This window comes from Tamandua tetradactyla, chromosome 11 (genome assembly GCF_023851605.1).
Source record: "Tamandua tetradactyla isolate mTamTet1 chromosome 11, mTamTet1.pri, whole genome shotgun sequence".
NCBI classification, from domain to species: domain Eukaryota; kingdom Metazoa; phylum Chordata; class Mammalia; order Pilosa; family Myrmecophagidae; genus Tamandua; species Tamandua tetradactyla.
The window spans coordinates 39,944,317-39,971,564 of NC_135337.1; the positions used below are offsets into that span (position 1 = coordinate 39,944,317).

Below are 27,248 nucleotides of genomic sequence, written 5' to 3' on the forward strand. Positions count from 1 at the left end.
AAAGATATAGAATGTTAATATAGAGAAGAGAATTAAAATAATAATACTAATTATATATATATATAAAAAGGAAAAAGAAAAAAAACAAAAACAAAAGATACAAACACACAAACAAACAAGCAAAAAACCATATTTCAGGTGCAGCTTCATTCAGTGTTCCAACCTAGTTACATTACACTTAGGTATTATTGTGCTGTCCATTTTTGAGTTTTTGTATCTAGTCCTGTTGCACAGTCTGTATCCCTTCAGCTCCAATTACCCATTATCTTACCCTGTTTCTAACTCCTGCTAGTCTCTGTTACCAATGATATATTCCAAGCTGATTCTCGAATGTCGGTTCACATCAGTGGGACCTTACAGTATTTGTCCTTTAGTTTTGGGCTAGACTCACTCAGCACAATGTTCTGTAGGTCCATCCATGTTATTACATGCTTCATAAGTTTAGTCTGTCTTAAAGCTGCATAATATTCCATCGTAGGTATACGCCACAGTTTGTTTAGCCACTCGTCTGTTGATGAACATTTTGGCTGTTTCCATCTCTTTGCAATTGTAGATAATGCTGCTATAAACACTGGTGTGCAAATGTCCGTCTGTGTCTTTGCCCTTAAGTCCCTTGAGTATATACCTAGCAGTGGTATTGCTGGGTCGTAATCCATTCTGCCATTCTATGTCTTTTGATTGGGAAATTCAGTCCATTAATTTTTAGTGTTATTACTGTTTGGATAATATTTCCCTCTATCATTTTGCCTTTTGTATTATATATATTATATCTGATTTTCCTTCTTTCTACACTTTACTCCATACCTCTCTTCTGTCTTTTCGTATCTGACTCTAGTGCTCCCTTTAGTATTTCTTGCAGAGCTGGTCTCTTGGTCACAAATTCTCTCAGTGACTTTTTGTCTATAAATGTTTTAATTTCTCCTTCATTTTTGAAGGACAATTTTGCTGGATATAGGAGTCTTGGTTGGCAGTTTTTCTCTTTTAGTAATTTAAATATATCATCCCACTGTCTTCTAGCTTCCATGGTTTCTGCTGAGAAATCTACACATAGTCTTATTGGGTTTCCCTTGTATGTGACAGATTGTTTTTCTCTTGCTGCTTTCAAGATCCTCTCTTTCTCTTTGACCTCTGACATTCTAACTAGTAAGTGTCTTGGAGAATGCCTATTTGGGTCTATTCTCTTTGGGGTGTGCTGCACTTCTTGGATCTGCAAATTTAGGTCTTTCATAAGAGTTGGGAAATTTTCAGTGATAATTTCTTCCATTAGTTTTTCTCCTCCTTTTCCCTTCTCTTCTCCTTCTGGGACACCCACAACACGTATATTTGTGCGCTTCATATTGTCATTCAGTTCCCTGATCCCCTGCTCAAGTTTTTCCATTCTTTTCCCTATAGTTTCTGTTTCTTTTTGGAATTCAGATGTTCCATCCACCAGTTCACTAATTGTAGCTTCTGTCTCTTTAGATCTACCATTGTAGGTATCCATTGTTTTTTCCATTTTTTCTTCTTTGTCCTTCACTCCCATAAGTTCTGTGATTTGTTTTTTCAGATTTTCTATTTCTTCTTTTTGTTCAGCCCATGTCTTCTTCATGTCCTCCCTCAATTTATTGATTTGGTTTTTGAAGAGTTTTTCCATTTCTGTTCGTATATTCAGCATTAGTTGTCTCAGCTCCTGTATCTCATTTGAACTATTGGTTTGTTCCTTTGACTGGGCCATATCTTCAATTTTCCGAGCATCATCCATTATTTTCTGCTGGTGTCTGGGCATTTGATCAGATTTCCCTGGGTGTGGGACCCAGCTGGTTGAAAGCTTTTTCTGTGAAATCTCTGGGCTCTGTTTTTCTTTTCCTGCCCAGTAGGCGGCGCTCGTGGCGCTCGTCTGTCTGCACGGCAGTCGGCCGGGGAAACCGCGCGTGGAGGTGGGGGTCGCCGGCCGCCGCGGCTTGGGAGAGTGCCGGTCCTAATTGCCCAGCTGGCCCGAAACGCCAAGCGTGACGGGAGGGCCCCGCTATCCAATGTTCCCAGTCAGACCGGGGAGCCACCTGCGTGGAGGGGATCCCAGTCGTCAGCCGCCCGGCCGGGAAAACGCACGCCCCTCGGGTATCTCACCGCAGCAGATTCTCCCTGCCCGTTCAGCCGTTCCAGAATGGGGTACGCTGTCTTTTTGGTCTCTGTCGTGACTCCGGGAGCTGTTTCGTATTGTTTCTGTTTCTTTAGTTGCTTTTCTGGAGGAGGAACTAAGACCCGCGCGTCTTACTAAGCCGCCATCTTCTCCGGAAGTCCTCTCTACATATATTCTTTTCCAGTCTTGTTTCACGGAAACATATTTGCATAGTTTCAATCAGAATGCATATAACTTTCTATCCTGAGATTTTTCACTTAGAGAAATTTGAGCATTTACCCATGTGTTCCAAAAAATCATTTTGATCACTTTGTAACACTACATAATATGGATGATTCAGCATAATCTACTCATCCATTATCAGAAATATACGTTCCTTCCTTTTTCACTATTAATCATCGAGCCAAATATAGGAACTTTTACAAGAAGTTAAACAGGTAAGAGCAATAGAAAAGAGGTTCAAGTTAAATGCAGCACCGATGTGGGTGTGCTTCCCAGTGACCCCTGTATCCACTTAGCAATTAGCAGCAGAACCCTGGTTCTCTGAGGAAGTTATGGTGCTGCAGGGTCCTAGGAATTACAAAATTCTAGCCAACCAGCTCGCAAATGAGGGGAAAGGTCCTGTGGCAACCAGGCGATGAAGGGCAGCTGGCATCACTCTCAAATAAGGAATCCTGTCCCTCCCCATTTCCACATCTAATGAATATACTAGTACACAGAGATGGGACTCACAGCAGCAAAGAAAGGAGTGAAAGTAGGGGTAGGAGGAAGGATTAACGTGGTTCACCTGTAGGACTCGCAGGAGCTTGGCAAGCTCCAAAATAGCTGACACCACTGCAGGCAGGGCAGTCCTGCCAACCTCCCCTCTCACCTGACAAACAACCCATGAACCCACTTGCCTCCTCCCTCTACTGAGGCTGATTGAAGAGGAAGCCCCCAGAGCGTGCTTGCTCCGGGATTCCTGGTTAGGTTGAGACTCCATCTAGGGGAGGGGACAGTGTCATCTGGGGACCTTCCAATGTCAGTAGAAAAGGGGGGAAGGATGGGCATCATTCCATTAAAACAACAACAAAAACTTGACAATATTACAGAAGTTTTGAAATAGAAGGTTTAAAAAGCGAATACAGCACATCCTTTCTGAACTTCTCTCATGGATACACTTTGACATGATTTTTAACAGGTTTGTATGTAGTTTTGTATCTTGAGACACAAATTGTATTACTTCTTAACATAAATTCCCCCAAATTGGAATTACTGGTCAAAAATTCCAAAAGTTGGAATGACTAATTGCATTCCAAAAGCATTAAAGTAGTCATGTGTTGCATTGTTAGAGTTTACCAGTTTCACCACCTTGCTCATTCTAACATAAGGTAGTGTTTTGAAATTTCACTTAAAAATCAAATAGGTCAAAAACGGTACATTGTTATTGCCTTATTATTAATTTCTTTTATATTAGAAAGGCTGAATGATTTTGTTCATCATTAATAAGCATAGAAAACTATCCTTATTCCAGTAATTTTTAAAACTTTTTTATTGTATAGTATAACATACATACAAAGCAAAGAAATAAAAAAGCAAAAAAGCAATGGTTTTCAAAGCACTCTTTAAGAAGTAGTTATAGGACAGATCCCAGAGTTCCTCATGGGCTACCATACAATCCTGTCAAATTTTTCCTTCTAGCTGCTCCAGAATATAGGAGGCTAGAAGGCATAAATATTTTTTATCACCACAATCGACTTTTTTTCTTTCTTTTTTGTGAAAAATAGCATACACACAAAAAAGCAATAATTTTAAAAGCACAGTACCACAATTAGTTGTAGGACATATTTCAGATTTTGACACGAGTTACAATTCCACAATTTTAGGTTTTTACTTCTAGTGCTCTAAGATATTGGAGATTAAAAGAAATATCAATTTATTGATTCAGCTATCTACTCATTTGTTAAATCCTATCTTCTCTGTATAACTCCACCATCACCTTTGATCTTTCTATCCCCCTTTTTAGGGGTGTTTGGGCTATAACCATTCCAACTTTTTCATGTTGGAAGGATTTTTCACTAATATGGGGTAGGGAGATGGAACTATCAGATATTCTTCTGGAGAGGATGGGCCCTCTAGGTTTCAAGACTTATCTGGTCCAGGGACCCATCTGGAGGTTGTAGGTTTCTTGAAAGTTACACTAGTGTATGGAATCCTTGTGGAATCTTATATATTGCTCTAGGTATTCTATAGGATTGGCTGAAATGGTCCTGGTTGGGGTTTGGCAGGTTATGATAGGTAGCAATGTCTAAAAGCTTGAGTAACAGCAACCTCCAGAATAGCCTCTCAACTCTGTTTGAACTCTCTCTGCCACTGATACTTTATTAGCTATGCTTCTATTCCCCCTTTGGTCAGGATGGAATTGTTGATCCCATGGTGCCTGGTCTGGATTCATCCCTGGGAGTCATCTCCCATGTCTCCAGGGAGACTTTCACCCCTGACTGTCATGTCCCATGTAGGGGGAAGGCAATGATTTCACTTGCAGAGTTGAGCTTAGAGAGAGTGAGGCCACATCTGAGCAACAAAAGAGGTCCTCCGGAAGTAACTCTTAGGCATACCTATAGGTAGTCTAAGCTTTTCCTCTACCTACATAAGCTTCACAAGGGTAAGCCTCAAGATCAAGGGCTTGGACTATTGATTTGGGTGTGCGTAACCTAATTAAATTTTTAATCAAATCTATAAATCACCTGGAATTAATTTGTGTATATGGTGTGAGTTATTGGATAAAGTGGAGTTCCTTTGCTTCTGTTGAGATACTTCCATTATTATTTGTTAAATTTTTATAGATATCAGAAACTGTATCTGGGATACTTATTTTGGCCCATTAATATTTTAAAAATTATTACTTTGCATAATTCACTTGAATGCATGGAAGGACTACTCATCTTTTGTAACTCTTAAGTTTTCAGAACATTCTTTGAAATGCTCACTTGATCATTCTTGAAAGTACACAATAGACCCATGATATCCTTGAGGGAAACATGTAGGGAGCTTTATGAATTCCCATACTCACAAGCACTGCATTTTGTGAGATTATAGTCAACCAAATGACCACAAAGTCAAATGGAAATACACGTGTTATATCCATAAAATGGAATATTATTCAGCTGTAAAAAGGAATGACGTTCTGATCCATGCAACAACATGGGTGAACCTTGTAGACATCATATTGAGTGGAATAGGCCACAAACAAAAGGACAGATTGGTCTGAATGCACTTATATAAAATAACTAGCATATGCAGATTAATAGAAGTAGAAAGTAGCTTACAGGTTGGGGGGCAGGGCAGGAGGAGAATTAGTGCTTAGTGGGTACAGAGTTTCGGTTTGGGGTGATGGAAAATTTTCCTTCATGAAAGGTGGTGATGGTAGCACAATATGGTGAATGAAAACACTACCACTGAATTGCATACTTGAAAGTACTTAAAGCGGAATATGTTATGTGTATATATGTGTTCTAGTTTGCTAGCTGCTGGAATGCAATATACCAGAAACAGAATGGCTCTTTAAAAGGGGAATTTAATAGATTGCTAGTTTACAGTTCTAAGGCCGAGAAGATGTCCCAATTAAAACAAGTTTACAGAAATGTTCAATTTAAGGCATCCAGGGAAAGATACCTTGGTTCGAGAAAGCTGATGAAGTTCAGGGTTTTTCTCTCAAGTAGAAGGGCACATGACGAACACAATCAGAGTTTCTCTCTCATCTGGAAAGGCACGTGGTGAACACGGTCAGGGTTCCTCTCTCATCTGGAAGGGCACATGGCAAACATGGTGTCATCTGCTAGCTTCTTCTGGCTTCCTGTTTCATGAAGCTCCCCGGGAGGCGTTTTCCTTCTTCATCTTCAAGGGTCACTGGCTGGTGGACTTTGCTTCTCGTGGCTATGTTGTTCTGCTCTGCTCTCTCTGAATCTCTTGTCTCCAAAATGTTTCCTCTTTTATAGGACTTCAGAAACTTATCAAGACCCACCCGAATGGGTGGAGACATGTCGTCACCTAATCCAGTTTATATTACACTCTCGATGACATCACATCTCCAGGGAGACGATCTAATTACAGTTTCAAACATACAATGCTGAACAGGGATTAGAAGAAACAGCTGCCTTTACAAAATGGGATTAGGATTAACACATGGCTTTTCTAGGGGACATACATCCTTTCAAACCAGCACAATGTTACCACAAGAAAAAAGTTTTAAAATCTAAATGGAAAGATTGGCCTTTTTCTCATCCTGAGGTCAGATGTTGGTCTGACAACAGTGACCAATAATTTGATATTTTGTTCCTGGTTATGTTACAATGTAAATGTGAATGAATTGTTGACTTGAAACATTCTCTTTGGATAAAATCTTCTGGAAGTTTACAATCTGGCAGGAGAAAAGTATGAAGCCATGAAAACTCACCTCGAATGTGTCAGACAGCCAGTGTATATCTGTAATTACTTTCCTATGTCCATTTTCTATTGAGGAAACAGCACAATGTCTGATGTACATAGTTTCTTTATTACTATCTGGTTCAAGGAGAAACATGGGCTGGAAGAATGTTAAAAGGAAGTTATGAGCTAATTTCAATGAACTGATGGAACTCATACTTCACTCATCATTCTTATTAAAATCAATAATTGGTAGAAATGCTAGTACAAATAAAAACATAAATTAGTGTTTCTATGTACCATATATTTAGGTAATAGGATTATCTACTCTTCAGTTTAGTCTAAGACTTTATCTCGAAACTTAAGAAGTATATTGACCCACTCCCTAAACAATCAATAAGACATCCTGGTTTTGAAGGAGTACTGGTTTATGTGTACTCTGAGGACTAAATAAACCCCACTCTCCCTTGGTGAGGGACCTGCTGATCTTAAGACTGAAGAGCGGGAGGAGGAAGGGATTGCAATATGGTAGGTATATGCTGAGTTGGGAGTAAAGCAATGTTTTCCCCAACCTTTTAACATAAGAATCCACAGTTTCACCAAATCTTAGTATATTATTGTCAGAATTGAAGCTCCTTTGCTTTATACATGAGAAAACCGATTCTTGCAGAAATGAGGTGACATTAATATGTCTAAATTCACAGGACTGTGACCTGGAACTCAGGTATCTTTCTCTTTCCAAGAACACTACTTGGTCCTTTCATTTTATTAAAAAAAAAAAAAAGAAAAGAAAAGAAAGACCATAACACACTGGGATAGACAATGAAACTTGTTTTGTTGTATTTCTAATTAAGGGTCCACATCGAAGTGATACAAAACATGTGTACACACAGATGTGAAGGTTTGAGAAATAATACCCTTTTATTCCTATTGAATTTTTAGCAACTTCGTTAGGTACTTCTTGAAAGTCCTCAATGGAAAAAAAACTTGTAAGAGAAAAGTTACAAAAAACTAACCTTGAGTGTGATTTTTTTACTTCTGCTACCACCTGCCTTCACGTTTTCTATGCGATCTGCATGTGCAGCAATATCCCACAGGACGATCTAAAACAGAGATAAATGTTATTTCAACATATTTTCGAAAAATAGCTAATTGGGTCTTGTGTCAGTTTGAAAGGATGTATATACCCTAGAAAAACCGTATTTTAATCCTAATCCCATTTTGTAAAGGCAGCTGTTTCTTCTAATCCCTATTCAGTATTGTATATTTGAAACTGTAATTAGATCATCTCCCTGGAGATGTGATTTAATCAAGAGCGGTTGTTAAACTGGATTAAGTTGAGGTGTGTCTCCACCCATTTGGTTGGGTCTTGATTAGTTTACGGGAATCCTATAAAAGAGGAAACATTTTGGAGAATGAGGGAGATTCAGAGAGAGACTCAGAGAAAGCAGAGCAGAACGATATAGCCACGAGAAGCAGAGTCCACCAGCTAGTGACCTTTGGAGATGAAGAAGGAAAATGCCTCCCAGGGAGCTTCATGAAAAGGAAGCCGGGAGAAGAAGCTAGCAGATGATGCCATGTTTACCATGTGCCCTTCTAGATGAGAGAGGAACTCTGACTGTGTTCAAAATGTGCCCTCTCAGATGAGAGAGAAACTGACTGTGTTCAAAATGTGCCCTTCTACATAAGAAAGAAGCCCTGAACTTCACTGGCCTCCTTGAACCAAGGTATCTTTCCCTGGATGCCTTTGATTGGACATTTCTATAGACTTACTTTAATTGGGACAATTTATCAGCCCAAGAACTGTAAACTGCCAACTTACTAAATTCCCCTTTTTAAAAGCCATTCTGTTTCTGGTACATTGCATTCCGTCAGCTAGCAAACTAGAATAGGTCTTGAGGATTTTTAAAAGTGACTTTTGCTGAATTGCTCTAAATCAGCACTGTGTAAAAGATATGTAATATTATGTACATATTTTTAAATTCTAGTAGCGACATTAAAAACAAACACAAATGAAGTAATTTTAATAATTTCAATGTTATACTTTAGTTAACCCAGTATATGTAATCATTTAACATGTAATCAATATAAAAATTAGCAATATTATAATTTACTTACTATTGCTATGCAATCTGATACATCAGTCAATTTGAGGGATAATTGAATTTAGCCTACATTTTGTCAGTGTCAATGCAACTTTTAAAGCTAATGTTAAAAATGAATGTTTCTGGAATCTTGAATAGGGTGTGAGATCACTCCCTACATGGGACATGACTCACAGGGATGTAAATTTCCATGACAAATTTGGGACCTGACTACAGGGGATGAGCTGGGACCTGGCAACAGGGGACTGAGAAAGCCTTCTTGACAAAAATGGGGAAGAGAGAAAAAAGATACAGTCTCAGTGGCTGAAAGATTTCAAACAATCGGGAGGTTATCCTGGAGGCTATTCTTACGCATTTTTTAGATATCCCTTTTCAGTTTATGGTGTATTGGAGTGGTTAGAAGGAAGTACCTGAAACCGCTGAACTGTGTTCCAGTAGCTTTGATTCTTGAAGAAGACTGTATAACTATATAGCTTTTAGAATGTGACCATGTGATTGTGAAAACCTTGTGTCTGTTGCTCCTTTTATTCAGGGTATCAATAGATGAGTGAAAAAAAAAAGGATAAAATAAAAATAATAGGGGGAGATAAAGGGTAAAAATTGGGCAGATGAAATACTGTGGGTCAGTGAGAAGGAAGGGTAAGAGGTATGAGATGTATGAGTTCTTTTTTTCTTCTTTTTATTTTTCTGGAGTGATGCAAATGTTCTAAAAATGATCATGGTAAAGAATACACAACTCTGTGATGACATTGTGAGCCATTGATTGTATAATATGGTTGGACTGTCTGTGTGTGGAGATTTCTCAATAAAAATATTAAAACAAACAAAAAAAAGACCCAGAGGATTGCAAAGGACTCTGTAGCAGGTGTAAGGGCCCTTTTGATTCTCTTGGATTGACTGGGGAGCTGCCTCATCTTAATGCCTCTAACTCAAAATGAAACCATTCGAAAAGGTGACAAATGGGATATTAAGAAGTAGATGACCTTTGAATCTATTTGCACCTCTGGGGAGAAACAGCAGTGAGGATGCAAGGGACCGTGAAGACTATTTTTTAGTAGCAGTCTCACGTCGCCTGCTCCTGCTGCAAGCCTGGAGGAGCCAAAGGAAAGTTTTCAGAATGTTGGCCTTCCATCTTCCAGACAAGCTCTGACTCCAAACAAACACACACAAAAATGTTGTACTTTGCTCTATTTCCATTTTACAAGAATAAAATCATCCTATTATTTTGCTGTAAAAAAAAATGAATGTTTCCTTTATTATAAAAGTGTTTCAGCACATTGATTTTTGGCTCAGGTTGATCAATGTGAGTATTTTTTAAAATACAAGGTAAACATCATGTAATTCCTCTGCCCTTGGAAATATGCTGTGATTTGGGGGACTGCTGCTTTGGACCCAGTGGCCAGCAGCCTGCTCTCCAGAGTTAAGTACAAATATCCAATTGTCCGAAAAAGTTAAGAAATGATGGTTTCTATTTAATTGAATAGAACTCCAAATTTGTATATACCTGCTTGGCCTTTTTCTGAAGAATCAAAATACAGTAGAATATGCCACACTAAATTAGAGTAAGTAAATTGCCATGATTAAGCCAATTCAGCACACCAAAATAATAACAAACGTCAGGGTGACAGGATTGTGAGTGATTTTATTCTCATCACTTTCTCTTCTAAAGTATTCTAAAACAAAGTCATGTTCCCTTTGTAATGAGCAAAAAAGGCATTTCAGGATTTGCCAGGCTGGGAGGATGGGATCTGGGTCATCATTATGACCATCAGTCACTGTTGGCCAAAATTGGGAAAGAATATTTGGTTTTCTGGTTGTTTTAGTTCTAGATAAATAGGAATGGAAGGTGCAGACATTTAAATTTCAAACACAAGCATGTTTTCCTAGTTCACACAGGAAAAAAAGCAGGATCATATACCTGTGTAGTGGTCAAACCCACTGGATCACAATAAATTTAAACCCTGATCAAAAAACAACTTTCAGATTTTTGTTTTGTTTTACTAGAGAAGTGGGCTATAGGAGGATAGATCTAAATTTGATATAAAAGGGAAAAGAAGAGAAAAGTCAAATATGGTATCAAGTTTTCTTAATATGTGTGTGTATATGCATATACATGTATATATTCAATAATATATTTATATTTTCCAGCGATTTTCTGTTTACATTTTGGATCAAACCCTAACCACTATCCCCCAAGGGAAATTTCTGAAGAGGCCTATTGACCTTCTTACCCAAAAGGTGTTAATGTTGTAACTTTTGTTCTTCCACGTACTCTTACACAAATTTGTGGTTCTATTCCAGCAACACAAATAGATTTGACCTGATTTGGTGTTTTCACTTATCATAACTGAGTTACACTTTGAATTTCTCTGGCACTGTCTTATTTTCCTATGGTTGCCATAGCAATGTACCACAGCTGGGTGGCTTAAAAGCACAGAGATGTATTTCTAGCCTCCAGAATTTCTAGCATTCTGGAGGCTAGAAATCTGGATTGAGGTGTCCGTAGGGCTATGCTTCCTCTGAAGTCTGTAGGGTATTGGTGGTGGCTTGCCAGCAATCCATGGCATTCCTTGGTTTGCAGCCTAACTGGGTCTCTGCCTCTGTCACCTGGCTATCTTCCCTCTCTGTGTCCAATTCTAATTGTCCTAATTGTGTCCAATTCTAATAATCCAGTTTGCCCTCATCTTAACTACTAACATCTTCAAAGACCCTGCTTCCAAACTGGATCACATTCATGGGACTGGGGGTTAGGACTTGAACATATCTTTTAGGGTGACACGTCTATCCCTAACATGCACCAATATCATGTTTAACACATCATTATACCCTAGTTCCTGGTATGGAAAGGCACATAGTCAGCACTCCTTCCTTCTGGTGAACTGAATTCTTAAGTTCAAAAGACTACCAATCAAACCTTATCAGGGACTATTAACTAAATTAATAAATAGCTAAAAAAAAAAATCCTTAAGTACCTGCCCATTTATACAGCCTCCAGCAATGATATTAGGGTCGGTTGGACAGAACTTGAAGCAGAAGATGTCATCTGGGCTCTCCAGCATTAACTAAAGCAAAATGTGCAAATTCAAGAAAGAGTAAAAAAAACATTGAGTTCATGGCTAAAATATTAAGGCAGTCAAAATTCTAACTTTACTAGCTAATGATCAGAAACATGCATACAGACCCCATTTGCAGGATTCTTCCTCTGGATTTGAAGCTGCTTCAGTTGAATTTTACTGTGGATGTTGGCCATGTGTATCAGAGCATAGCATTATGTCTCAATGGGGAACCAGGTCCCGTCTTCCCACCCTCCGTTGGAAGCAAAGGGCATATCATTGTCAGGGGATGTTACAAAAAATTATTAAATTAATTTATCTTAAAGGGGTAGAATGTAAGCTCTGTGAGGATAGGGATTCTGGTCTGTTTTGTTCTCTGCTGTATCCCTAGGGTGGCATATAATGGGCACTAAAAAACCACTGAATGAGAGAAGATGGAATTATTGCCAGTAATCCTATTTAAAATGTTAACATAATACAGTTGCCCGAGAGAGGGAAAATATTCAAGTGCCTGTAGGGATTACAAAGGTAGGAATAAATAACTACAGAAACAATAGTTAGCACCTATGCTGCTGTGTTCCACCAAGCAAAGCATCTGGCTGCTTATTGCTCCTCTTTAAACAACGTGTGGCCCAAGAAGAATGGCAAAAAAAAAAAAAAGAAGAACAGAAAAAGGCCCCATAGGCCGCTGGTTTGCCATGTCTAACTAAAGGTTTCAAACTGGAATTACGGTGAATTACCTTGGCTTATTTTGTACTCTATGGATTCTATAGAATGTTGCACTTCTGAAAATAAAATAAATCTTTTTTAATATTGTCCTATGCTTTTGATTATAACAGACAAAAAAAAAACCAAAAGAAAACATTGCATTATTTGTTTAAGGAATTATCTGCTTGTTTTTTCAAAGCTATTTTTCAAAATAAAGGAAAGACGTATCTCTTTCTTTTTCCTAGTTGCCTGAAAATTAGACAAACTTGCACAGCTGGCATAGTGCAAAGGGTAGTTCTACAGGGTAGAAAGTTAAAAAGAAAAACAACAACACTGAGGGAATGCCACCATTTTTCTGGTAAATAAGCCAAAAAGAAAGAGCTAGGGATCTTTCATTTTGAGATCTGGGTCTAAAATAGTTAAAATATCTGGGATCTGTTAGAGTAAGACCGCTTTAATTCACATGAATTAAAGAAGAAGAAAGAAGGTGAGCTAGGAATTTATTAGGGAAAAGTATTCCTAATACTCTATAGATACAAAATATTATATTTAAGGACATTGAATAATTTGATCTAACAATATAAAGCACACTCTCCCCTATGAAAAACTCCTGTTAAGCAGATATGGAAACTGGAACCCTGCCAAGCAAACCCAACCTTCAGCCTTATTTCATTTGGAATGCTAATGCTAATTGTTTTGCCTGGGTTTGAGTGTCTTTTGTGTGTGTTTTGATTTGGTTTTAGTTGAGCTATGTAATAATTAGGAGATTTCGCACAATATCACAAATTTCTAGATTCTCTCGGCAAGCGGACCTTCTGGCTACAAGAGAGCTAAGGGGATGCCTGTCAGCTGCCCCCGCCCCTGACTCCCGTGGTGTACCCAGGCAATCACCTTCACCCACTGCCTCCACCCTTGCTGGTGATCCTTGGAAGGGAGGAAATTCACGAAAAACTAAAATTAGTTTGCATTTGAACAGTCAGCACTTCAACAAAACCCACAGAAGAGCGTACTTTTTAAAATAGATTAAACATTCCTATGACCATCTTTTTTTCTTTTTAATGTGCTGATTTGTTCCATAAACCTTTTCAATAAACTAGGTGTAAATTTCAGTTTTGCTCAAGTTGAATGACGACAAATTCGGAATTGAAGAAAGCCTAAATTGATGGGAATTTATGATATTAATTGATTATAAGCTATTTTGCAATTAAAACTGTTAAAGATCTATGTGAAAGAAGTATTTGAAAATATTAGACTCTCTGGATGATTCTCCCTAAATACCTGCGGATGTATGGGATCGGAGAAACTCCAGAAAAGAATCAGCGATGGTTGCAGCAATAACTTGCCAGAAAAGTGGACTCTGTCTTCAAAGCAGAGTCTCACCGCCACCGACACGGCTATTAGCCCTGAAATGGAAAAATTAGAAATTAAAGTCCATAGTAATTGTACACTGAGAAGTAAATTTAGCTTCTACTTTCCTGCATAGTCACTATTCATTTACATTTTGATGAAATTCGAGTAAAAACATCCATAGGAGACCAAAAGTTTTCCTACAGCTGCACTGTCCAGTATGGTCTAACCACGTGTTTATTTAGCACTTACAACATGGCTGGTCTGAACTGCTGTAAGTTTAAAATACACACTGAATTGCAAAGATTTAGTAAGAACGTAAATGATCACATTAGTAATTTTTATACTGATTACATATTAGATGATTTTGGATATGTTGGGTTAAATAAAAATACATTATAAAAATTAATTTCATATGTTTCCTTTTACATTTTTAGCATGGCTACTAGAAAATTTAAAAATGCGTATGTGACTCACATTTATTTCTTTTGGATAGTACTGACTTAGCTGGATCAGCAAGGTGTCACTTTGCTTATTCAAGTACAAAACAGATGTGTAATATTGTCAGTTTGATAACCAGAGCAACAGTGTCATACAGGAAAAAGAGGCAGTGGGCCTGGTCAACAATAATAATGATGATAAAAGGGATCTCTAACATTGATTGAGTGCTTATGATGTGCTAAGTGCTTTATAATCATGGCATTTAATTCTCACAATATTCCAATTATTACCTCCATTTTTATGCAAACCCTTAGGTAGATGCATAAATTATCAACAACACAGAGTATCATTTGTTTGTCATTTTTGCCAGAGACCCATAATAGTTGCAGTTCAACTAGTATTTGTTGAACCCCTGCTTTCCCTCATTTACCTTTTCCCCCCAGAATATACTGTTTAAAGTAAAATAAAGTTGTTCTTAGTGGTCCACATTTCCTGAACTAATGTTGCATAGCAGTAGGGGGACGTCTTATTATTAACTACATTAGCAGCAAGTCTTTCCTTCTGCATCTAAAAGCTCAGGAAAAGAAGAGCTATTTTTGTGCACATGATGTGTTATGTCTACTGTAAGCTTGTTCTGAGAACTTTCTTTGAAAAGAGATGATCTTATTATTCATTAGAGACATGCAAATCAAAACCATGAGAATATGCTACTACATAACTATTAGAGGGGATAAAATTAAAATGTCTGACCACACTTGGTATTGGGGAGCATGTGCAACAAGTGGAACTCTCAGAGATGCCAGTGGGAATGCAAAATCGTGCAACCACTTTAGAAGACAGCTTGGCTGTTTCTTTAGAAATGTTAATTATACAGCTGGGGTAGTCAACTCTTCCTAGTTTGCCCAGGACTTTTCCAATTTTAAAACCTAAAATTTTGGAACCTTTTCAGTCCTGAACATCCACTCCAAGCCAGGTAAACAGATAGTTGGTCATCCTACGCATACCTACCATATGACCCAACCATTCTACTCACATGTATTTACCAAGGAGTTATGAAGGCATATGTGATAGTTAAATTTATGTGTCAACTTCGTAGGATTGGAAGTATGACTTTGTTATTGTCTTTATTTGGAGGTTAAGTACGGTTTAAGGAGATGTGTACCAATCCAAATTGACAAGGGGTGAACTGTGATGGCTAATTTTACATGTCAGGTTGCCTAGGTTATGGTGTCCAGTTGTTTGGTGAAAAAAATGGCTTAGATGTTGCTGTAAAGGTATATTTGTAGACTGTTTTTAATATCTACAATCAGTCGACATTAAGTAAAGACGTTTACCCTCAATAATGCAGATGGGCCTCATCCAATCAGTTGAAGACCTTAAGACCTAGAACTATGGTTTCCAGAAGAAAAAGGAATTCTGTCTCAAGACTATACCTCTACCCCTCTCTGAATTTGCAGCCTGCTGCTTTCTTAAGAAATTCAGACTCAAAACTTCAACATCACTTTTGTTAGAATTCCCAGTCTGTCCAAAGGAATTCGAACTTACCAGCCTCTGCAATTGTAGGAGTCAATTCCTTAAAATAAATTTCTTTATAATATAACCACCCATATATTCTGTTGTTCTTTTTCTCTAGAAAACTCTGACTAATACAGTACATACCCATGCAAATATTTGTATGCAAATGTTCATAGGTGCTTTATTTATAACAGCTTGAAATTGAAAACAACCTAAATGCTCAAAAATAGGTGAATTGATTTACAGTGAAATATTACTCAGCAATAAAAAGGAATGAGCTGTTGAAACAACATGAAGCAATATCAAAATAATTATTCCAAGCAAAAGAGGCTAGATGGAAAAATAAAAGTACATACAGTATGATCTCTTTAACAGGAAAATGCAAACTAATGATAGAGACAGAGAGTAGATATGTGGTTACTTTGGGTCCTGGGGAGGGGAGGGACCAAGTACAAGGAGATAGAGAGAACTTTTGGGTATGATGGATATGTTCATTATCTTGATTGTGGTGATGACAGTTTCATGGGTGTGTACACATGTCAAAACTTTATCAAATTGTACACTTTTAATATATGCAGTTTCCTGTATGTCAATTATAAATTACACTTCAATGGAATGGTAAAAATAAAAACTTTAATAAATAAGATACAAAATCAGCAAGAGCATGGAGGGAGACTATTTCTGCATGGAGTGAAGGCCTGGTGTCAAAGAAACCGATGTCTTTGCTCTAACTGGGCATTCACATCAACAGGGCACCACAGCCAAGAAATGTGCGAAGGTTGGACCACTGAAGAGAGAAGGATCTTCCTTTTTTTCTCTCTCCCTACCCTGAACCTTTTCTTACACATACACACACAAAGCCAAAAAACAAAACACAAATCTTTCATACGTTTAAACAGAGCATAGACTTGGGATTTTAATGCACAGGTATTAAAATATATATAGTTTCCCAAGCAATTTCTTGCTTATCCAGTCTCAATATTTCCTAAGCTCTTAAAGGAGGTGTGTTTCCTATGTGATCCAGTAATCAGAGAGATAGAGTGTTAGAAGGAATAAATTTATCCTTAGCAGTCCAACAGATCTGCGATGAGTCCAGCTTCTGCCCTGCACCAACTGTGTGACCTGAACCAGCACTTCCCTGTCCTGAACTTCAGTCTTCCATTGCAAAATAAGATCATAAGGCTGTTCCACAGGGAGGCTTGTGCTGGGAGGACACGTGACTGAAAGAAGACACTGGGAGGTGCTTGTAGGTGACTGACACTCAACCATTGGAAGCTGTCTTATTGAAATGGAGCTTGAGATTAATTTTACATATAAAAACAGCAGACTGTTTCAATGCCATCACAAACGGGAACCCCAGTCATTTCAGTCTCACCATAGATAGTTGGATGCCAAGCCACACAGGTAATGGTTTTCTCCATGAGATTGTGAAGGTCAGTGAAAGACTGATACTCTTTCAGGTGGGTGTCAGTTTTGTCCCCAAAGGTGCCTTCTTCTTCAGCCAGATATTTCCAGTCATCGATAAATGCATTCGTGATTTCATTTTGCTGCAGGGCTATTTCAACACTATTTTGTAAAAAAAAAAAAAAAAAAGTTAAGATGCTCATTTTTAGTATTCAATGGTATGACTATGTCAATAGTTCCTCCTATTTCATTTATACTGAAAGAAAAATTATTCTCAGTTATATTTGGTAATTAATGATTAACCTCATTTGGAATAACTGACTTAATAGAAAAAAAAGTAATGGTGGTGATTGACTCACGACTTAGAACTTCTTTGACAAAGAACTTGCTGTTCAGATGCAGGGAGTGTCAACAGCTGACAGCCTCTAGCACCCTCATCATCTGCTTCTGCTTTCCAGCCGACACCATTTCTGGGTGGGATACCAGGACTGACCAGCTTCTGCCCTGTGCAGGATTCCTGCAGCTGACCAACTCCGCTCTGCATCTCCCTGCTGGGTTGTCTAAGAGTTTGTCTGAAGCACTACCTGCCCATTCCCGCTTCTTCCTCTTTTTTTTTTTTGCACAGTACAATCCTCAGTAAACCTCTACTTCTAATCTTGTCTCCTCATTCACTTCCTGGAAAATCCAACTTAACACAAAAGGCAATTTTCTTTGACATATTCCATTCTAAATGATTACTTAAACTAAATTAAGTGTAGCTCAAATCTCTCTATCTACTGATAAATATCTATCTGAAAGTTATATATATATATACACATGCTTATAGTTATGTACATATTTCAAAACAACAAATAAGAGCTTCTCAAAAAGGGTAGATTTGGATTTTAGAAATGTGTGGTGTGGAAGGGTTGGTTTTGATAGACTCAATGCCCAGAAGTCGCTACTGTATGTAATTCTATTGCTAAAACTCCTGCAGTGCATGAGAAAGTTCCTAAAATGAAGAATTACCCAGCTAAAAATGCTAATATTGCGTCTTTAAGATGTGATCTGAGTGCTAGCCTCAACTCTTAATAGTCTAGGGATCCTCCCTGGTTTAATGGGCTTCTGTCTTAAGATAGTTACTTTAATGTTTATTGTCCCTTTATGTTACGTGTTTGGGTGAAAACTCAGCTCACTATCAAGGCCTCTTAGGCGTTGCTAGAATGGCACCAAGGTTTTACCCTAATGACCTAAATTCAAATATCTTTTTTAAATTTTTATAGCTGTAGTAGCTTAAAAAGTGGTCCCCAATTGTAAATTTCTTAAAATTAGAAAAACAAGTTATTTAGACAATTATATATATAAACACTAAATAACAGTAGCTAATCCTAAGAACAAAAGTAATTAAAGGATACCTCTGTCATTAATGATTAACAGTGATCACTCACTGTTTAGTTGAATACTGTTTTGGTTGAATTCTTCTTTGTACTCCATCTTTCAAAATAGAAGCATATCCAAAAACTTTGCTACTTAAAGCACAGTCCATTGACCAACTGCATCAGCCTGACCTGGGAGCTTGATAGAAATCCTGAGTCTTGGACCGCCCCCACCTCCAGACATACTAAGGACCTGCCTTCTAACAAGCTCTCCAGGTGGCTCACATGCACATCATATTTGAAAAGCCCTGTGTAATGTGTATTCACAACCCTGAAGCTTCAAAATTTAAGCCCAGTTTCAGGTAAATGCATTTCTTTTATGTTTCAGCCAAAATGGAAAAGGAATTCTCAGGAAAGAAGTTAAAGATAAGGTCTTTACTTTGGTCTCCTGATTCTTCCTTCTTAACCAGAAATAGTTCACAAGGGAGAAATGAAGACAGACCATTTCTCTGGCTTTCTGTTTCTTGATTCCCTCAACTCTACCACGTGCACTGGAGGCTGGTGAAACCATGGTCTGAGTTAAAACCCACGAGAATCAATTTTTGAAACCTCAACACGAAAATTTCTTAGTTGCTTTGCAAATCCATGTGACATTCCTCTCTTTCCTTTTATATCATTTTCTGATTTTGCAAATAATGGTTCCTTAAGATTTGTTTTGGATAAAATCCTATGAAAAAGATCTTTAGAATTAATTTCTAAAAGGTCTCTCTTCCAAAATAGAACCAGGCTTCTATTAATTTTTTTTCCACATGGGCAGGTACTGGGAAACGAGGTTCATATTGAGTTTGGTGTGGCCCTTCCTAGCTGAAGAGGTCTAGGATACCGCTTAGCAATAGAAAGGAAAGTCTGACAGAGAATCTGTAGAAATGTGTCATATGCTCATGCGTATCAGATAATCTTCACATTTACTATTTAGGTACCATATATGGAATGAATTAAGACCTGTCATTACAAGTAAAAATACACATTTTATGTTTTATTTAAAAAATTTGCTATACAGTTTTTACCTTACAGACACATTGTTAAGAAACTCAGTCAAATTTTTGGATTTTCCTTGTGCCTCTTTTTCCTCTTCTGAGAATTCTCTTGGATGATATTGTGTAGCAGCATTTTTGGGATATGCCCTAATATAGTAAAAGAAAATTGAATATCAAAAATTAGATCAAAGAAAAGTAAATGCATGCCACGACATATCAAAGGTTTATCTCTATGACAATGCTATTAGGATATTATTTTATATGTTGAGTATGTATCTTTCTTTATTCTAGACAATTGATGTTGATTGTCATTCAAAGTCCAGGTGTTTTTCCCTGCAACTTCATTAACAAGCTCTTATTTTTTTAATTTTTAATTTTGAAATAATTTTAATCTTAGAGAAAAGTGGTAAAAATGGTGCAAAGAACTCCATATACTCTTTACCCAGAGGTTCACCAATTATTAACAGTTTGCCATATTTGTTTCATCACTTTCCCTTAATTTCCCTAAAGCTGTGGTTTTTAATAGAGGTGATTTTGCCCTCTAGGGCACATCTGTCGCCGTCTGGAGATATTTTGGGTTGTCATCCTGCAGGAGGTAGTCCTAGGGGTATCCAGTGGGTAGAACCTGGAGATCCTGTTAAACACCTCAAGTGAATAGGTCTGTACCCCTTACCCCCAACAGAGAATGACCCAGCAAAAATGTCAATAGTGCCAAGGTTGAGAAACTCTGTCCTTAATATACAAAGCAAAGCAGAGTTAACATTTCAGCAGTGATGGCAGCACCATCTCTAGAAATAGTCTGTGTGTCCTCAGGATCCTGCCCCACCTGTACCTTTGAACATATTGCGCTGCATTGTGCCTCTTGGCTTCTTTGTTAGTCTCACCCACTAGACTCGAGGAGCTCCTAGATCTTGGAGTGTGGGGCTGTGGAAAGGTCATATGGCATAGTTGTCTTTAAGAGTGTGGATTCTAGACTCAGGTTGTTAAGTTTTAAAACCTGCTTCTGTCACTTATTAGCTATGAGACCCTGAGGTAATTATTTAACCTCTCGGTGCCTATTTTCTTGTTTCTAAATGGAATTCTTAAATTACTTTGCACACAGGCTAATTATAAGGATTGAATGTGTCAATATGTGCAAAGCTCTTAAAACAGTGTCTGGCACAGGTTAAGTGGTCACTAAAATATTAGGTAGTATTTAATCTGTGTTTGTGGAACAAATGTCAGTAAAAGATCTCTGTGAGAGACAAAATACATTACATGGAGAGTCATCAGAAGGGCAAAAAGAGTTTTGCTCATATTCAATGGAACATTTCATTCTTTTTTCTCTGATAGATTTGCATCCGTAGCAGAAAGCAGAGTGGTAAAATAGAAAAAATATTGATATTGGAACCAGAGAGACTTGCACATAAATTTTTGCTTCTCCTTTTAATTCCTACCCCACATTATTACCCTCCAGGAAGGATTAAGTAAGAGATTATACAGTGGCAAAGTAGTAACATGATTAAAAGTCACTTATTTTTAAAATGTGGTGTTTTCTCAGCACTCCTATTCATTACTGCTTTAATTTCAAATTAAGTTCCAAATATTCAGCCTTCAATTTTTAACTCCTTTCATTTGGCCTCAGTTTCCTTCTCTGTAAAATGGGGGAGAGGGGGTGCCCACCTCAGACCCAGAGGGCCACTGTGAGGATTAACAGAACTGGTGCTGACACGCAAAGTGCTGAGAACAGTGCCTGGTGGGCGGTGAGACATTACACCACGCACCATCACACACTCTTGCTTTCACTGTTATTACTCTTTGAGTCTCATTGTTGATTTTTCTTGACTTCATCTGTCACAATCATAAATCCCAACTTCCCCACCTCAGTGCAGCTGCCCCTCCCAGTTTCCTGTAAGTGGTACCAGCATTCTCCCAGTCACCAAGGTTTGAACCCTTTGAGTTCTTTTAGATTCATATTTTTTGTGTGTGTGGTCATGGCCTCATTTCCAATCCATTTACTTTCTCTATATAGAAACAGCTATTGTCCTTATTTTCAGCCAACATTCCTTGAGGGCCTAGAGTATCCAAAGTGCTGTGGCTAGGTCCCTGTTATTGGAAGTGTTCTCCCCATTGCTGAGTCTGCCTGCGGAGGCTGCCCTGGGCCACTTGTCCTTGGGACTGGTCTCTATCCTGAGAAGATCATGGACAAAGTCTCCGACTGGCTTGAATTAGGAATTTGTCGCCAAATCCAAGTTTCTTTGGTACTACTGTACCATACTTCCTCTCTTCTCCCTGTCTTTCCCTCACCTCTTGCTTTTTATGAATCTCTGTCTTAGTTCTCTGCCAGGACTTGACAACCAATCCCCTTGCCTTTTTCTTCAGCGCCTCTGATTCTGGCCTCACTGCCTATCTGCCTCCCTAGTGTCTGATACCTTTTTTTCACCTGATCCTGGTATCTATACACATGTGCCCTGACTTGTAACATGCACATCTGTGGTTCCTGGCTCATCGCATGCTTGTGTTGCATATCGGACCGTAACCCCTGACTCCTGGGCACAGCTTCTCTCACTGAGTATTTCACAGTCCTTATGTTAACACTGATCTTGAGTTAGCCAACATTCTGAATGCTTTTCCTTAACTTGCTCCCTCCCCTCTTCCATTCCTTCCTCTCTTTCTTTTTCCCCTCCATTTAAAAAATATGTGTCAGGAACTTTCCTTGGTGTTGAGGATATAGCAGTAAATGAAATAGATAAAGTCCCTGTGTCATGGAGATTAAATTCTAAGGGGGGAGGATGAGAGAAGAAAGACAATGACAGATATATATTGAGTGCCAACGGTGCCACAAGGAAAAACAGGGACAGGGAAAAGGAGTAGAGGGTGATAGAGCTTGTTGCTGTTATATAGGAGTGTCAGGGAAGGCCTTGTGTGAGCAGAGATCTGAATGAAAGAGGGAATGACTCATGCAGGTATCTGAAGGAAGTTCATTCTATGTAAAGATCTGTAGGTACAAACCCAGGAGGTATGAGTGTGGTTGGTGAGTTCAAGGAACAAGGAGGTTAGTGTGGCTGGAATAGATAGCAAGAGGAGTTGCAGGCAATGAGAACAGAGGGGGAAGGGGAACACAGACCATATAAAGGCCTGTAGGCTCCTTCTGTATGGGAGACCACAGGAGGGTTTTGATAGGTGACATGATCTGACTTCATGGAGAACAGAATGTAGGAAGGAAAGGATAGATACAGGAAGCCCAGATAGGAGGCATTATAATAATCCAGGCAAGAGGTGATGATGGTTTGGTCCAAAGTGATAGTAGTGGACATATTTTGAAGATAGATCTAACAAAATCTAAGGTTTCAGTCTGATTAATTAGAAGAATGTCACTGTTGTTTACTGAGAAAGAGAAGATTCAGGAAGTTTCAGGTTTGGAAGTTTGTTTTGGGGCATGTTAAATTTGAGACACCTAAGTAAACAGATGAATAAATTAGTGTAAAAGAGTCTGAGAAGAAGCTGCCATTGAGTTAGGAGGGGTACAATGACTGTTGCCCGTACACTGAGTGAAGAAAGTGTTTCAAGAAGGAGAAATAATCCACCATGTCAGTTAATGCTGAGAAATCAAGGAAGAGAAGTCCTGAAGATTGACCATCGGATTAGCAACAGGACCACTGGAGAACTTTGGTGATCTTGTGGAGGCAGTCTGGAGTGGTCTCAAGAAAGCTGCAGAAGAGAAAGTGGAGCTAGAGATATGGACAACTACCATGAGGTTTTTTTATTTTTTTAACAAAGGAAAGCAGAGAGAGATTAGACAAGAGCTTGAGGGATCTACAGAGTTCCATTTTTTGTTTTAATGATAGGAGTTATAGCAATTTGCATGTACATATATTTCTTTTCCACCTGTTTACTTTGTTTACCTTCACCACCTGACTTTAAACACTTCATCTGGTTCAATTACAATAGGCTCCTACCTGGCCAGTCTCCTCAATTCCAGGCTCTCTCTTCTCTTCTCTGCTCTCCAGTCCATACTGCCTGGCTCATCTGATTTTAATAATCTTTCATACTGCTTCTCCCTTGATTTAAAACTTCTCAAAGCTTTCTACTGCCTACCACAGAGAACCCACTTCTCTGCCTATCTTCAGCTACTCCCTTCAATTTACCAGGCCAGTTTCTTCACAGTCCCACACAAACTTTGCTCTCCCCATCTCCTTGAATTGTTTAGGTTGCTTTATTCCCCCATCTTGGGCATTTTCCCTTTCTCTGTGTCTCTGAATCATGTTCAAAATTCATGGTTATTTTCTGTAAATCTAAAATTATTTAAAAATAAAACAATTTTTTAAAATCCTAAAATTACATGGTTTACCTAAATATTATACAGCATTCAAAATCTAGTTCAAGCCCACTGAATATTCCCTCAACAATCCATTTCACATCAATTCATTCATTGAATAAATTCTGATGGATAGCAAGACAATAGCTTGCTTTATACACTCAAGATGCTCTGGGTTTAGGGCCAAGAGAGTATAAACTGATAAGTACTATATGGTTCATGAGTCCTATAATAAGGATACCTCTAAGTAAGTATTGGGGACCCAGGGGAAGGAGTGATCAACTTTACCTAGTATTTCTAGGAACTCTTCCCAGAGGAGTGGGCACTGACCTGCACCTTAAAGGGTGAATAGTGGTTTCCAAGGTGGCAAGGCAGTGAAGGGCATTTCATGCCAAGTAAAAATATGGCAAAAACTGGAAGCAGCTTATACAGCTGGCAATTAGAGGGTCTGTCCGGGATGAGGACAGAAAGGTGGATGGTGCTTTATCAAGGAAGAGGGAGGACCTGGCATACCATCCTAAGGGGTCTGGGTATATTTCTGTAAGTTATAGGGAGCTTATTAAGAGGTTTACACAATGAAACTGATGTCATGTATAAGAACGATTGTCTACGTGGAAGATGACTTGCAAAGATGAGTCTGGCCTTGGCACCATGGGACCAACAATGCCATCTTGAATAAAAGGGGGAAAACAAGCGTAACAAATAAGGTATCAGTGGCCGAGAGAGTTCAAATAGAGTCGAGATGCTACTCTGGAGGTCACTCTTAGGCAAGCTTCAGTTAGACATACTATAACTTGCCAAACCCTAACCAAAACCATCTTTGCCAATCCTAAAGAACACCTCGAGCATTATATAAGATTCTACAAAGGTTCCATGCACTAGGGTAACTTTCTGGAAACCTATAACCTGCAGATGGGTCCCTGGATCAGATAAGTCCTGAAATGCAGAGAGGCCAGCCTCTCCAGAACACCGACTAGTTACATTCCTCTATCCCATATTATTGACAGCCTCTTCCAACATGAAAATTTGGAATGGCCATGGCCCAAATAAAGTGTGAGAGAAAGATCAAACAAAGGTGATGGTGGAGTTATACATAGAAGGTTGGATTTAACAAATGAGTTTGACTGCTGAATCATTATATTGATATTTCTTTTAGTTTCTAGTATCTTAGAGCAGTTAGAAGTAAAAACCTAAAATTGCGGAATGTAACTCATACCAATCTCTGAAATCTGTTCTAAAACTAATTGTTGCGATGTGCTTTGAAATTTATTGCTTTTTTGTATATATGTTATTTTTCACAAAAAAGAAAAAAGTCTGTTGTGATGATTAAATATATATTTATCTATATATTCCTTCTAGCCTCCAGTGTTCTGGAGCAGCCAAAAGGAAAAATCTGAGATGATGGAATGGTAGCTCTGGGATCTGTCCTGTAATTACTTTTTGAAGAGTGCTTTGAAAATTATTGTTTTCTTTCTTTGCTTTGCATATATGTTATATTATACAATAAAAAAAAGAAAAAAGAATATTAAAAAAGAAAAAGAATGATCACCTAGATAGTAGAAGAGAACACATACTCCGGTGGGAAAGAAAATTAATTAGGAGACAATTTCAATTTTAATATTCCAAGTGAGATGACCGGGACCCCTTCTCTGAAAGCCACACTATAATTAATAATAGAACTCATTTTCCCACTTCATTATCTTTACAGTCTAAGACACTTAGCTCTCATTTTCTTATTAAGACTTTTAAGGAGATTGTTGAACAGATTTCAGAGAGTTTATCTTTCGAACTGAATGACTCTGTGAAGATCTGTGCTATCGTTGTCAATCTGTTTTTATTTATTATAAAAGATCTCTTAAAATATTCATAGAAGTTGCTAGATTTTACTGTAATTTGCTTTAAAAATACACAAACCCACCACATACTTACCATTTTGTCTGAGTACTTGTGTCCTTCATTTGAGGGACTACTTGCATGCCAACATCTTTCTCAAGCTGCTTAATGATAAAATTTTTATCTGGGTAGGTTGTACATTCAATATAGCCATCTTTTACACTGGAAGCATTTTGGTCACTGAACTTAATTGGTGAACCAAATTCACTTCGTTTTCGAGAAATCCTATATGTAATCTGCAACATAATAAGCAGTAAAGATGACGAAATCAAATCTCTGGAGAAAAATGGATGCGTGGTATACAATGTAGGTGCTCTGCCCAGAGACTCTTGGATCCATTTGTACATTTTCTATGCACTCCTGAAACTCCATGTGCTTTTGATTCCAATGGCCAGCGCCTGCCGCTGCTCCTCTTTGGAGGGCACCTTGAGGGCTATGGGAAGCGACTGTCAGTTTACTTCTTGACAGGCTGTCATGAGGGACATGTAAGCCTGGACTGATAACTTCCATTTGGACAAGTCTGAGATATAATTTACAATCCCGAGTTCCCCATGGGTTCAGGCAGAAGCCTTCCTTCTGCCAGACTTTTGTGTGACACTGCACCCTCGCAGAGCCTTCTGCATTTTGCTCTCCTATCCTCTTGCAGGACTTTTTCACAATAAGTCATTCACACACAAATCCTCCTTTCAGGGACAGCCTCTGGAGCCCCACCTAAGACAATGGTTATTCTTCCCTCAAAAAGAACCGTATCCCCAACACAAACACGCAATTCAACCTTCTGGAATCCTCAGGAATAACTGCTGCTCAATCACAGGGAAGTAAGGGCCAGAGATCATATTTAAGCCTCTGACCTGCTTTGCAGATTCCTTAACTGATTCTTCCTCAATTTCTTTTTCACTGCCCAGAGAAATCCACGGTTTAGGGACAGGTGGTTTATAAATATATATGTCTTCAGGGATATATTCTTTATATTCTTCTTGTTCTTCTGGTACTTCTGGAGGCTGGAGTAAAATAAATAGCATTCCAATGTATATGGCCAGACATGCACACTTTTTGTAATAAACTTAACTTTTAAATAAATGCATTAAGTAGTTCCTTATTTTTTTTTCCTTATCAGCTCATGCTTTTGAATTACAAGATGGAAATTAAACAAAAAAGAGAAGCATGAAGAAAAAAAAAAGGAGAGAGATATAAGGAAAGACGAAAAAAATGGAAGAGGAAAATAAGGAAAAGATATGTGATAAGCAAAAAGCATTTACTGCACATCTTTACTTATATGTAGAATGTTAAAACTTATTGATCAAATATAAAACTATTCCTCTAAATTAATGTAATGCTGTTTGAGAAAAGGACCATAAATACAAATAGCTATGCTATTCATTAAATTTTGAGTGAATATTTTTAGGCCAACATGTCCACAAAAAGATCACACATATATATGGATGTTCACTGCTACTTTGTAATAGCAAAAAAATGGACAATCAAAATGAGTATAAATAGGGGAATGGATTGATCAATTGTGGCCTAAACAGGCAATAAAATCCTGTAAAGTAATTACAATGAACAGACT

The 27,248-nt window shown here is 38.2% G+C and overlaps 1 protein-coding gene across 6 annotated transcripts in view; it reads right to left on the reverse strand.

Annotated features, from left to right (window-relative positions):
* The window catches only part of DNAI3 (dynein axonemal intermediate chain 3), an 88,526-nt gene that overhangs the window by 34,456 nt on the left and 26,822 nt on the right, over nucleotides 1-27,248 (reverse strand). For 5 of the 6 annotated variants that reach the window (XM_077120423.1, XM_077120422.1, XM_077120420.1 and 2 more), the window contains exons 6-13: nucleotides 26,530-26,679; nucleotides 25,715-25,914; nucleotides 19,519-19,635; nucleotides 17,068-17,258; nucleotides 13,668-13,792; nucleotides 11,601-11,690; nucleotides 7,540-7,626; nucleotides 6,555-6,683 (exon numbers count right to left, since the gene is read on the reverse strand). In XM_077120423.1, the coding sequence (XP_076976538.1) occupies nucleotides 6,555-6,683; nucleotides 7,540-7,626; nucleotides 11,601-11,690; nucleotides 13,668-13,792; nucleotides 17,068-17,258; nucleotides 19,519-19,635; nucleotides 25,715-25,914; nucleotides 26,530-26,679 (1,089 nt within the window). The remainder of the gene's footprint in view (nucleotides 1-6,554; nucleotides 6,684-7,539; nucleotides 7,627-11,600; nucleotides 11,691-13,667; nucleotides 13,793-17,067; nucleotides 17,259-19,518; nucleotides 19,636-25,714; nucleotides 25,915-26,529; nucleotides 26,680-27,248) is intronic. The other variant, XM_077120419.1, reaches the window with a different exon arrangement.